General features: G+C 38.3%; 1 protein-coding gene across 1 annotated transcript; it reads left to right on the top strand.

The window, feature by feature from the left end:
* Positions 1-13,905, top strand: fancg (FA complementation group G). Its single transcript, XM_083526964.1, has 14 exons — positions 1-216; positions 1,384-1,468; positions 3,818-3,943; positions 4,046-4,236; positions 8,433-8,568; positions 8,662-8,792; positions 9,425-9,571; positions 9,684-9,844; positions 9,955-10,018; positions 10,097-10,416; positions 10,509-10,549; positions 10,726-10,872; positions 11,727-11,841; positions 11,986-13,905. The coding sequence occupies exons 1-14, from the start codon at positions 154-156 to the stop codon at positions 12,083-12,085; spliced, it is 1,827 nt and encodes a 608-aa protein (XP_083383090.1). The 5' UTR covers positions 1-153; the 3' UTR covers positions 12,086-13,905.
* Positions 13,906-14,136: the final 231 nt, after the last annotated feature.

Genomic DNA, 14,136 nt, shown 5'->3' with positions numbered 1-14,136 from the left:
CGTGGAGTGGAGGGGGCGATTTTGACGCATGTGCAGTAGGGTTTCGAAGGGAGCTATGGCCCCTGGAGGGAAAGTTCAAATCGCGAGAAATTGTTAATAATGTATTCGCGTTGTAAGTAGTTTTTGGTTTGATTATGTTAAATATCCGCCGATATGCCTCCGACTTTGGTTGACAGATGGACCGAGGAGAATAATAAGGTCGCCATAAAGTGGAAGGTATGTGTTATTAGCTCTTTCAGCTAACTGCTGTAGGGTGAATTACCTAATTACTCCTGACTCCCTCCATCAGCGCACTTCAGTGTTTATAAAAACATGAGTTCTCCACACTATTAAGTGTCTATAGTGTTTGTTAGGGAGACGTTTTGGATACAACCGTTCAAGTCAAGTCAAGTCATGTCAAGAAGCTTTTATTGTCATTTCAACCATATATAGCTGACACAGTACACAGTGAAATGAAACAACGTTCCTCCTGAACCCGGATGCTACATACAACAACAATCACAGAAACAGAAAACACAGGGATAAGGACTAGTAGGTGTCCTCGCCACATAAAGTGCATGTGTGCAACCTGGTGCAAGCAGTGCAAAGACAACACAAGACAGTGCAAAGACAACACAAGACAGTGCAAAACAACACAATACAGTGCAAGACAACACAATACAGTGCAAAGACAACACAAGACCGTGCAAAGACAACACAAGACCGTGCAAAGACAACACAAGACAGTGCAAAACAACACAATACAGTGCAAAGACAACACAATACAGTGCAAAGACAACACAAGACCGTGCAAAGACAACACAAGACCGTGCAAAGACAACACAAGACCGTGCAAAGACAACACAATACAGTGCAAAGACAACACAATACAGTGCAAAGACAACACAATACAGTGCAAAGACAACACAAGACCGTGCAAGACAACACAAGACCGTGCAAGACAACACAAGACTGCAAAGACAACACAAGACAGTGCAAAGTCAACACAAGACAGTGCAAAGACAACACAAGACAGTGCAAAGACAACACAATACAGTGCAAAAAGACAGTGCAGGACAAAACACAAAATAGCTCTGCCAGTAAACCTGTTGTGACAAGACAAAGTGTACAAAATTGAACAGTAGCCAAAATGTAAACAAAAATGTTGTGCAAAAGAGCAATATAGCATCAGTTCAGAAAAGATGTGCAAAAAAAAAGCTTTTAAAAGGTTTATGGTAATGTGAGTGGTGCTGAAGTTATGGGTGTGTGAAGTTGATATGGAGGTGCATATTTGATAAGGAGCTCAATAATTCAATTCATTTTTATTTGTATTGCGCTTTTAACAATGAAGATTGTCTCAAAGCAGCTTCACACAGATAATATGATGATGCTGTTATGATTCAGGAATATGAAAGTCACCGGCAGCTTCTTCAGGACATACGGAAACACTGTTACTCAGAGTGGCTGAAACTTCAGCAAAAAGCTCAAGGTGAGAGTGATACGTTATTTTCTTTATTGTTGTTCAAGAGAAAAATAACCAACTAGTTTCCGATTTAGATATAGTAACTGTATTATTTGTATGTTGTCTGATTCGTGTCTTGTTTAATGCACTGTTAAAATATTGTCAACTTATTAACAATAAGCTGCAAAAAAATTCACAATAATTCTAGTAACTGTTTTAGTTCTAAATACTTCAAAGAGATTTGCTCAAAATATTTAGAAACACACGTTCCTTTTGTTTATGTGCAACAAACTAGATAATTTTATGATATAAATATTTACTTTGACCAAAGAAATATCCAAATATACAAATGCTCAACTTTATTTTCATTGATAAATCCTCCTTTAGCATGAACAACAGCTTTGCACATTCTCTTCTCCATACATTCAGCAAAAATGCTTTGCTTTGCCTTGTGTAAAACTTGCCAAAGATGTTCTTCACTAGTTAGAGATTTCTTTGTGATATAGTTTATTCCAGAGCAGTTCAGTAGGATTTCATTGTGGTGACTGTACAGGCCATTCCATGATAAATAACACTCCAGCGACTTTTGCTCTCTAAATAACATTGGATGTAGGCTTTGGGTCATTGTCTTGTTGTATAGTGAAGTTGGTTCCAATGAGCCACAGTCCAGATGGAATTGAATGGTGTGGAAGTATGGAATGGTAGCCATGTTGGTTCAATTTTCCTTTTACACGGAATTAGTCTCCATCCTTCCCTGCTCCAAAACAACCCCAAACCTTTCATCTCAATGTTTATCTTTGGGTGTGAGGCACTCAGCTAAAATCTTCTTTCCTGTTTTTAGTCTCTTACATAAGTTCTTCTGTTAGAGCTAAAATCTGTTCCCTCATCTGTGCAAAGACGTTCTTCCAATAATGTTTGTTGCAAAGGAACACAAAAGGGTCTCCCAAAAACCATAAAAGATAAAAGGTTTTTCAAATATATTAACACGCACTGTATGATAGATAGATAGATAGATAGATAGATAGATAGATAGATAGATAGATAGATAGATAGATAGATAGATAGATAGATAGATAGATAGATAGATAGATAGATACGGTTGAAACCAGATATTTACATACACTTCAGAAAAAAACCACAAAAACTTTTATTTCTCTACTGTCATACATTAAATCAGAGTAAACTTTTTCTGTTTTAAATCAATAAATATTAACATATTTTTTGCATTTGTTAAATGTCAGAATCGAGCGAGGGAGAATTTTTATGTATTTTTATTATCACTTTCATCAAAGTCCGAAGTATACATACACTTCCTTAGTATTTGGTGGAATTGCCCCGAAACTGTTTCACTTGGGCCAAACGTTTTGGGTATCCTTCCACAAGCTTTCTACAATAGTTTGCTGGAATTTTGGCCCACTCCTCTTGACAGAACTGGTGTAACTGGGTCAGGTTTGTAGGCCTTCTTGCTCGCACTCGCCTTTTCAGTGCTGCCCACAAAGGACTCAGAATCCGTCTCCTTCCTGAGCGGTATGATGGTTGTACATTACCATGTTTCTTATACTTGCGTATAAAAAACGGATGAACGTGGGACCTTCAGGTATCTGGAAATTGCACCTAAGGATGAGCCATACTTGTGGAGGTCACCAATTCTTTTTCTGATGTCTTGGTGGATTTCTTTTGATTTTCACATGATGTCAAAGAAAGAGGCTCTGTGTTTGAGGTGTGCCTTTATATGCATCCACAGGTGTGCCATCAATTAACCTTTCAGAGACTTTTTAAGCTCAGAATGGAATCATCTGGAGGTTTTTTTTTTTTGTTTAAAGGCACGATAAACTTAGTGTATGTATACTTCTGACTTTGATGAAAGTCAAAATAAAAATACATACAAATTCTCCCTCGCTCGATTCTGACATTTAACAAATGCAAAAAATATGTTAACATTTATTGATTTAAAACAGAAAAAGTTTACTCTGATTTAATGTATGACAGTAAAGAAATAAAAGTTTTTGTGTTTTTATCTGAAGTGTATGTAAATATCTGGTTTCAACTGGAGATAGATAGTTAGACAGACAGATAAAAATCTGTCTGTCTGTCTGTCTGTCTGTCTGTCATGCAGATGTAATCCCAGCTCATAATTAGGTTGCCAAAACCTATTTTAAGAACAGCAGCTGCCACTCACCCCATCTACGAGGTCACACCTCTGCACACTAATAAACTAACCCTATGTAGCTTTGTTGTTTAATGTAGCACTATAGTCCTGGAGGGATGTTGTTTTGTTTAACCGTGTACTGTACTTTTTGTATATGGGAGTTATTACAATAAAGCCACCTTATTGTTGAATAGAAAAACTGGTGTATTATGATGTTCCTTTAACAGGTGTGGCAGCCCAAACAAGACACCTAAAGCTTGAAATCACCATTTCATACAACACTTTGCTGTTTTCTCTGAGTTGCGGCACACCAAAAGAGACAAAGGATTGCATCACCAATATCCTAATAAGAGGTAAATGTAAAGTCATGTATTAATTGTTGTAGGAAAAAAATTTGCAGATGGGAATTGTATGTTTATAAATACTTTGTTGTTTTACTTTTTTGTGGTTTCTAGCATTAGAGGCTGTACACAAGCAGGTTCCCAGTTATGATTTGGTTGCGTTATGGCAAGCTGTGCTGAAGACTTTTGGTGGTATGGCATATGAGCCATGGATCCACAAACTTCTCCTGATTCAGTGGGCGGTCTGGCTTTCGGAACGCAACTATGATGGAGTCCTGGATTTGCTTCTGCATGTTAATCACAAAGTATGTCATGTAAAATCTTATGGCATTAGAACAGACATTGTCATTTACAGTGTTAAAAATGTTTGTCTAATAAGGTTGTATGCACATTTAGCCATTATAACTTTATAATCATTTTGCTCATATATAACTTTGGAGATATCTCAGACAGTAACCTGATGGAACGGATTTATAGTTTTATTTCTAAAAAAAAGAACAAAAATAGTGCAGATATCAGCTTTACAATAACTACCTTCCCACCCCTCCACCACCAAAAATGAAAACCCACCCCAGCTGTCTTAATTTCATTTTATATATACATATATATAAAATACATTGTACACAAATCTGACCCTGGAATGCATCAGAGAAACAGCTTGTGAAATAGAAAGCATTTCTAAATATATTGAAAGCCATAAGTACCCTATATCACCTCCCAGGGAAATCTTTCTATTCAATTTGACTGAAAACAGAATGGGGAGTAAATTTCTCTGCCATGTTAACATTTTTTTTGCGTTTCTTTCTATTCTATATGTGGAAAGCTGTTCTTTGATCAAAATGTTAACATGGCATAGAATAGGATAGAATAACCAAAGAATGTAGCAGCATGGTGGGGTGTTTCAGGAAATTGTCATCCCTAAATTTACCAATAACCAATAAATATCCTCAGGGCATCAGTAAAGCAAATGTTTAGTGATTGAAAAATGTTTTTAAATTTAAATTCTTCTTCTTCTTTCGGCTGCTCCCATTAGGGGTCGCCACAGCGGATCATCCGTCTCCATACCACCCTGTCCTCTACATCTGCCTCTTTCACACCAACTACCTGCATGTCTTCCCTCACCACATCCATGAACCTCCTACTTGGCCTTCCTATTTTCCTCCTACCTGGTGGCTCCATCCTCAGCATTCTTCTACCAATATAATTCATGTCCCTTCTCTGCACATGTCCAAACCATACTTAATCTCGCCTTCCTCACCTTGTCACCAAAACATCCTACATGCGCTGTCCCTCTAATAAACTCATTTCTAATCTTGTCCATCGTCGTCACTCCCAACGAAAACCTCAACATCTTCAGCTCTGCTACCTCCAGCTCCACCTCCTGTCTTTTACTCAATGCCACTGTCTCTAATCCATACAACATCGCAGGTCTCACCACAGTCCTATAAACTTTCCCTTTCATTCTTGCAGATACCCTACTATCACAAATCACTCCTGTCACTCTTCTCCACCCACTCCACCCTGCCTGCACTCTTTTCTTTACTTCTCTAACACACTCTCCATTACTTTGCACCGTTGACCCCAGGTACCTGAACTCCTCCACCTCTTCTCCCTGCAACCGCATCACTCCACTGCTCTCCCTCTCATTCACATACATGTACTCTGTCTTACTCCTACTGACTTTCATTCCCCTTCTCTCCAGCGCATACATCCACCTCTCCAGGCTCTTCTCGACCTGCTCCCTACTCTCACCACAAATCACAATATCATCCGCAAACATCATTGTCCAGGGAGACTCCTGTCTGACCTCGTCCGTCAACCTGTCCATCACCACTGAGAACAGGAAAGGGCTCAGGGCTGATCCTTGATGCAGTCTAACCTTTACCCTGAACCAGTCTGTCATACCTACTGCACACTTCACTGCTGTCACACTGTCCTCATACATGTCCTGCACCACCCTCACATACTTCTCTGACACACCTGACTTTCTCATACAATACCACAACTCCTCTCTTGGCACTCTGTCGTACGCTTTTTCTATATCCACAAATACACAATGCAATTCCTTCTGTCCTTCTCTATACTTCTCCATCAACATCCTCAAAGCAAATAAGGCATCTGTGGTGCTCTTCCTCGGCATGAAACCATACTGTTGCTCACAGATGGTCACCTCTTCTCTAAGCCTGGCTTCCACTACTCTTTCCCATAACTTCATGGTGTGACTGATCAACTTAATTCCCCTGTAGTTACTGCAGGTCTGCACATCTCCCTTATGCTTAAAGATCGGTACCAGCACACTCCTCCTCCATTCCTCAGGCATCTTTTCATCTTCCAATATCCTGTTAAACAATCTGGTTAAAAACTCCACTGCCATCTCTCTTAAACATCTCCACGCTTCTACAGGTACAGTACAGACCAAAAGTTTGGACACACCTCGTGTGTCCAAACTTTTGGTCTGTACTGTATATATATATTATATATACAGTACAGACCAAAAGTTTATATATATTATATATATATACAGTACAGACCAAAAGTTTTGGACGCACCTGCTCATTTTCTTTATTTTCATGACTATGAAAATTGTAGAGTCACACTGAAGGCATCAAAACTATGAATTAACACGTGAAATTATATACATAACAAAAAAGTGAACTGAAAATATGTCATATTGTAGGTTCTTCAAAGTAGGCATCAAGAGAATGCCAAGAGTGTGCAAAGCAGTAATCTAAGCAAAAGGTGGCTACTTTGAAGAACCTACAATATGACATTTTCAGTTGTTTCACACCTTTTTGTTATGTATATAATTCCACATGTGTTAATTCATAGTTTTGATGCCTTCAGTGTGAATCTACAATTTTCATAGTCATGTAAATAAAGAAAACTCTTTGAATGAGCAGGTGTGTCCAAACTTTTGGTCTGTACTGTATGTCATCTGGTCCAACTTTCCACTCTTCATCCTCTTAATCGCTGCTCTCACTTCCTCCTTACTAATCCTATCTACATTCTGCTTCACCAACTCCACATCATCCAACCCTCTCTCTCTCTGATTTTCCTCATTCATCAGCTGCTCAAAATACTCCCTCCATCTTCTCAACACACTCTCCTCACTAGTCAACACATTTCCCTCTCCATCCTTTATTGCTCTAACTTGCAGTACATCCTTCCCAGCTCGGTCCCTCTGCCTGGCCAAGCCAAATCCTTTTCTCCTTCCTTTGTGTCCAACTTCTCATACAGCCTCTCATATGCCTTTTCCTTGGCTTTCGCCACATCCCTTTTTACCTGCTGCCGCATCTCCTTGTACTCCTGCCTACTTTTTTCATCACCCAGCCGATCCCAATTCTGTTTCCCCAACCTTTTTCTCCTTATGCTCTCCTGCACTTCCTTATTCCACCACCACATCTCTTTGTCTTGTTTTCTATTTCCAGATGTCACACCAAGTACCTTTCTAGCTGTCTCCCTCATCACTCCTGCAGTAGTTGCCCAATCATCCAGCACCTCTTCACCACCACTAAGCCCCTGTCTGACCTCTTCCCTGAACCTCACACTACACTATTCCTCCTTCAGTTTCCACCATCTTATTCTTCTTTCAGTCCTCACTCTCCTCCTTTTCTTCTTCGCTTCCAAAACCATCCTACAGACCACCATCCGATGCTGTCTAGCTACACTGTCCCCTGCCAACACCTTACAGTCTCCAATCTCCTTCAGGTTGCATCTCCTGCATAGCACATAGTCCACCTGTGTGCACCTTCCTCCACTCTTATACGTCACCCTATGATCCTCCTTCTTCTTAAAAAACGTGTTCACCACTGCCATTTCCATCCTTTTAGCAAAATCTACCACCATCTGCCCTTTCACATTCCTCTCCTTAAGTCTATACCTACCCATTACCTCCTCATCACCTCTGTTCCCTTCATCTACATGCCCATTAAAGTCTGCCCCAATCACCAATCGTTCTTTCCTAGGTACACCATCTACCACTTCATCTAATTCACTCCAGAATCTTTCCTTCTCCTCCATCTCACAGCCAACTTGTGGAGCATAGGCACTGATGACATTTATCATCATCCCTTCAACTTCCACCTTCACGATCATCACCCTTTCAGAAACTCTCTTCACCTCCACTACACTCTTACTGTACTCTTCCTTCAGAATCACACCCACACCATTTCTCTTCCCATCCACACCATGATAAAACAGTTTAAACCCACCTCCAATGTTCCTGGCTTTACTTCCTTTCCACTTGGTCTCCTGAACATACAACATATCTACCTTTCTCCTCTCCATCATATCAGCTACCTCTCTCCCTTTACCCGTCATAGTACCAACATTTAAAGTACCAACCTGAACCTCCACTCTCCTACACTGCTCCTTTTCCTTCCGTCTCTGTAGACGTCTTCCTCCTCTCCTCCTCCTCCTCCTAATTTAAGATTTTGTAATAAAAAAAAATAAATAAAAAATTGCAATATTTTAACCATCTTGCTTCTTCTTCCTAAAACAGAGCACATCGTCAGGGGATCTGCTTGCAGAAACCCGAAACCTCACTCTTTCTATCGAAGAAGACGCCTCCCTGCTTGTTGCTTTAGCAACCAAAGACCTCCAGGAGCTTTTGCACGTGTGCACATTCATTTCTATTGGTATATTGTTGTTTAAGCTCTGTGCGGTCAAACTAAAAATCTAAAATGATTTAATCTGTCATATGGGTATGTAATAATGTATATGTGTTTTAGGAGTTGAGCAGATGAAGAAAGAGAAATATGTTGAGGCTTTTAGGGTTTTGCAGGAAGCTGCCACCCAGCCCTCATCCAGAGCGCTTCTGGCTCATGTTCACATGCTCACAGGATTTTGCTATGCCAAGCTGGTAAAAAGTCACTGCACTGCCAAATCTCCACATATTTCTCCACTCTCATCTCTAATATCCTTATAAATATACACATACACACTCAGTTGGAGGGATGTTATCTAGTTATATCAATGTGGGATTTTATGTTTTGAGTAAATGTAAGTACATAAATTGTGTCATCCCTGATACATTTTAGCAAGCATTGTTGATTAGCTGGTTAAAGACTCGTGTTGGCTACAAATCTTTCTTGGTTACCATGGCAACTGGACATTAGATCTGTATACAGTGGTCCCCTGGAACTCGCGGAATTCCGAAGTTCCCAAAAATCGGAATTTTTGGACACACCCCCACAGCCCATATGGTACCTTAGTGAATTAATTTAGACATTGTCACTTTATAGTTTACAGTATTTGACCAAATACATAGTTTAAAATGTTATCCCTAACGTTCCTGAACATACGGTCCCGCCGCAGATTCACGCGAATTTTAAGATAATCCGCAACTTGCTGTCGGTTGCAAATGAGAACCCGCAAATTTCCAAGGGGTTGACTGTATTATACGTATGACATTTTTGCGACTTCTTGAAAACATTATTTCATAATTTGCTTGAAGTTTGTGAAACATTTGTGTACAACTATTTGTGTTTTCAGCAAAAGCCCCAGAGTGCTCTTCAATGTTACAGAAAGGCCTTGGAGGTGGACTTTAATTGCCAAAGGGCTCTTTATCAGAGTTCACTAGTATACAAACAGCTGAGTAACACCAATGCAGAAATAGAGGCATTACATCTCCTGCACTCTGTAAGTGATCTTACTACAGACAAACTATATTCCATATATATTTCTAGTACAAAATATATTACATGCTATAAAATTCAATATAACAATTTTATTCATTTACTTATGTTCACAGGCTGTAATGTTGCATGCTGAGAGCAATCCATCAAATTCATCAATGCCATTGATATCTCCTGATATGCTGCTTGGTAGTGAACAAATCGAATTTATCTGTCAAATTCCATCTACTCTTTATATACTACACACACTGGGGCATAGATGTGTACTTAGTGACAGGCAAGTGCACCAACATTAAGACCATTCCATTCCTCCACAGTTCTGTGTTTTCATAAACCTGTAAAAAAAAAAATGCTATTCTCAAACATGTATGTCCAACTTTTCTTTAGGACTTCAGAAGGAGCTGAATATTATCTTGATCTCTTGGCTTCTTTGCAGTCAGACTCAAAACAAGTGAGTGAACCATTTCAATTATGATTTTCTGAATATCACTCACTATATATAATGACATGCGAATCTAAAACAATGCAGATGCCTGTGGAAGATGGCTCGTCATTTCCAAGAATTCCAGCGATCTACCTTGAAGCAGCCTTTGCCCTTTTAAAAGCCAAACGCGTTTGGGATGCCCTTGCTATTTGTGATGAGGTTATTGCTAAAACTGTTGACCTCATCCCAGAGAGTTTGTTGATTTCACCACTAGTTTTCAGAGAACTCGTACCTCTTACGCTGGAAGCTGATTCTCAAGAGGAGAAACTGCAGTGTGTTCTGTGGTCTGGAGCTGCTTACTACCTTCAAGGGCAGGCTCATTTACAACTCAAAGATACAAAAGAGGCGTTGACCAATTTTACTAGGTAAAAAAAGATCTTGAAGCTGTTTAAATTGAGTGCCATTTAGTTCGATTATTTTACTCGTCATATATATTCTTTGCATATTTTCTTTGCAGAGCTATCAATCAACTTGTAAAAGTGTGCATTAAACAAAAAGGCAAGCCCAAATATTTCCTTCTTTTACAGGATGGCATAAAATTAATTATCTCCCTTTTATGAGTGGCATGTAAATAGTGATCTAGAGCTTTTGATTATTTTTCTGTTGCTCCTGTGTATGTAATGAGATTCATTCTAATACAGTTGCAGTCACTTAAAAAAATATGTCCCTTGCAGTTAAAGATCCTGGGGTTGAGAAAACAGTGACATTCCTGGAAGCTCTTAAAGGAAAAGCACTTTCATTTAGAGCGGTGTGTTTTGTAGAGAGAGGCAAGTTGAAGGAGGCTTTAAGGGACTTTCAGCTCAGTCTTCAGGCGACACCAGGTAAGTTTTGTTATACGAACAAAAATATCCATGAAATTTTGTCTGGTTATACGTTTGAAGCTTCGTTATACGAACATTGCGCTGGTACGTTGGTTCTTTTCGCACGCTTCCTAACTCCGCGACAACAGCCAAGAAGTTTCATTAGATGGGTTTTTAGTCAAAGTTAAAAAAAAAATGAGATCCAAGTGAGTAAAAAACTGAAAGACTAAGTAAAGATAGTGAAAGCCTTCCCATGGCGATTCACCTCCTTCCCAGCAGTTACCCTTATTCTCCATTCCGCCTCGTCTTCCTCACACCATCTCTCCTAAAGAGAGACTCTCCTCTAATTAATTTTTCTTTTAAAGATTATTATTGTTGTTACAATATAAAGTAATACAACAAATATCACTTTTAAATGTATTATTTTACTGTATGTTGTAATGTATTGTTTATTTTATATGAATATTTTCTGGGTCATGGAACGCATTATCCGAATTTCCATTATTTCTAATTATGCGGAAATTCGCATCGTTATACGTATGATTTGGTTTGAGTATATTAATCTGGATCGAATTACATTCGCAAAACGAGTTTCCACTGTACCTGTCATTCCATCAATGTGACATTCAGTTTCTATTTATGATAAGCAGGTTATGTATGATATAATAATAATAATGTATTTATAATAATGTTTTTACATTATATTTTTGGGACCTTAACATTCCCCTAGTCTAATATAAATATGATTTTTAGTGAGTCTTCATTTTTAATCTAGCATTGATCTACTACTGAAAAGTCGACTTATTTGCTTACGAATTACATCATTACGTAAAAACATTCTCAACCCCACACAAAATTGGCTCTCATTTTACCAGGATGCAAGGAGACTGAAATGTGGATGGTGGAGATCATGTGGAGGCTGGACCGCAAGCAGGAGGCAGCAGCCATGTGGAAGCAAATCCTTAACTTCACACAGTCAACACCACCAGTGTAAGCTACCGAATCCGCCGTCGGTCTTGTATGTTTTGTGTGTAACTACAAATCAAAAACCAGTCTGGTAAGGATTGTAACTGGTTCTTTGTTGATACTTTTGTGTTAGGCAACACATTACTAATTTTTTTATTTGTATTCTAGAGATCTGCCCTTGTATCTTCAAACGTGTAATGAGGATCCTACAGCTTTTGACCTGAGCAGCCTGAAGAGGAAAATCGAGGAATTTATACAGAATTGTTAATATTTCCTATTTCATTCATACATACCTACGTGTATGTCGGACCAACATGCAGACTTATTGGATCAGAATTGAACCTCAACATGTGGAATTGATTAGAATGTATCAACTAAGAAATACATATTTTATGAGTTTATTTAACATTATTTACAGAATTGTTAATACTTTGAAATACATGCTTATGGTATTAAATTAAAAATGGTTATTTGCATCATTAGTGAATATATTAGCATATGGACATAAGAGCAGTGGTGGACAGTAACAAAGTAAATGTAATTCGTTACTGTATTTAAGTAGCTTTTTTGCATATCTGCACTTCTGTAGTTATTTCCATTTGGGGTACGAGTGTTTCCATTTGGGGAGACTTTTACTTCACTACATATCGAAGTCAAATATCTTATTTTTTACACAAAAACATTTTACAAAATCAGTTGTCCCTTTTATTGAGTATAAAATTGGTCAAGCCACCAATCAGGTTTAAGCGAGCCCTGTGTTTTGATTTGTTTTGATTGCCAGTTGGTGGTATTTTCTTATCACCAACATACAGTTCAGCGTCAGTTCAACAGCAAGCAGAACATTTTGAGAGGAATAAGTAATGGAAGAATCTCCTGACTCGAACTTGCCACAACACCTGTGGCCTTATTTGCACAATATTGATAGATATCAATCAGTGTTTCACTTAATAATATAGTACTATTAATAGATTGGTGTGCTAAGAGTAACAGAGTCTTTTCACATAAACTGTGTTGATTAAAAGATTTTTATAATTATAATTTTTGAGACAAAAATGATAATAGCAACATTATAGCCATTTAACATATCATAGTACTTTTGGTACTTAAGTACATTTGAAGGCAAATACTTTTGCATTTTTAGGTAAGTGAAAGTTTTAAGGGAGCAATTTTACTGGAGTAATATTTTAGTGTGTATCTCTACTTTAACTGAACTTCGTGATTTGTGCACTCACCACTGCATAGAGTTTTCCTAGTTTACTGGGTTATTAAGTGAATATGAATAGAGCTCTGGTGGCGGCATCAAATTGGAGAAAGTGGAATATAAGCATGCGTCATTTTCCAAGATGGATTATCGCTACTGTTTATATGTGTACATTTATTATGAACAGAGCTGGGAAGTAACGAAGTACAAATACGTTACTGTACTTAAGTAGATTTTTCTGGTACCAGTTGTTCATTTCACTATTTTCAGGACAACATTTTACATTACATTACAGAAACTTATTACATTACTCATTAAATTTTTACACTAATATCTGTACTTTCTACTTCTTACACTTTCAAAACAGGTTTGTTACTTTAGTTTAAGTCTATTTAATGAAATGTCAATATTTTCTCTTCTCACTGCGCCGTTTTCAGCCCATCAACCGATTCCCGGTCATTGTGCAGCTTTTTCAATTCACTGGTGTATAATTTCCTGGCTTTCACACACCACAGATGTAGACTAGTTTACAAAACTAGCAACAGGCGGCAGCAGACGGCAACAAGAAGTCTGGGGTGAGACAGGGGGAGTCAGTGAAGTAAACGTGACTAAGAAAAGAAACATTCCTGATCACCTGATCATAATTTTTTTTTCTGCTTGTTTTCTAATATAGTGGATGTTCAGCCCAGATACATTTATTGGGTAACAATAAATGTTTACTTGTTTTGTATTAATATATCGATTAAGGCTGTCAAAATGCAAATTAATTTTAAGGGCACTTGTTTAATTTATGCGTGATTAATGCAGCACGCATTTCTGACTATTTTTATAAAAAATATAAGTAATAAATATAAAAGAGGCTAAATTAAAACCTTAAGCGAAACACACGTTTATTTACAACGTCCATTTTTTTTTTTTACTGAGATATCTTCTTCTATCGGCTGCTCCCATTAGGGGTCGCCACAGCGGATCATCCGTTTCCATACCACCCTGTCCTCTACATCTGCCTCTTTCACACCAACTACCTGCATGTCTTCCCTCACCACATCCATGAACCTCCTCCTTGGCCTTCCTCTTTTCCTCCTTCCTGGTGGCTCCATCCTCAGCATTCTCCTACC

The sequence above is a fragment of the Silurus aristotelis genome (assembly GCF_946808225.1).
Source record: "Silurus aristotelis genome assembly, chromosome: 23".
NCBI lineage: Eukaryota > Metazoa > Chordata > Actinopteri > Siluriformes > Siluridae > Silurus > Silurus aristotelis.
This window is presented reverse-complemented; position numbering and strand designations above follow the sequence as displayed.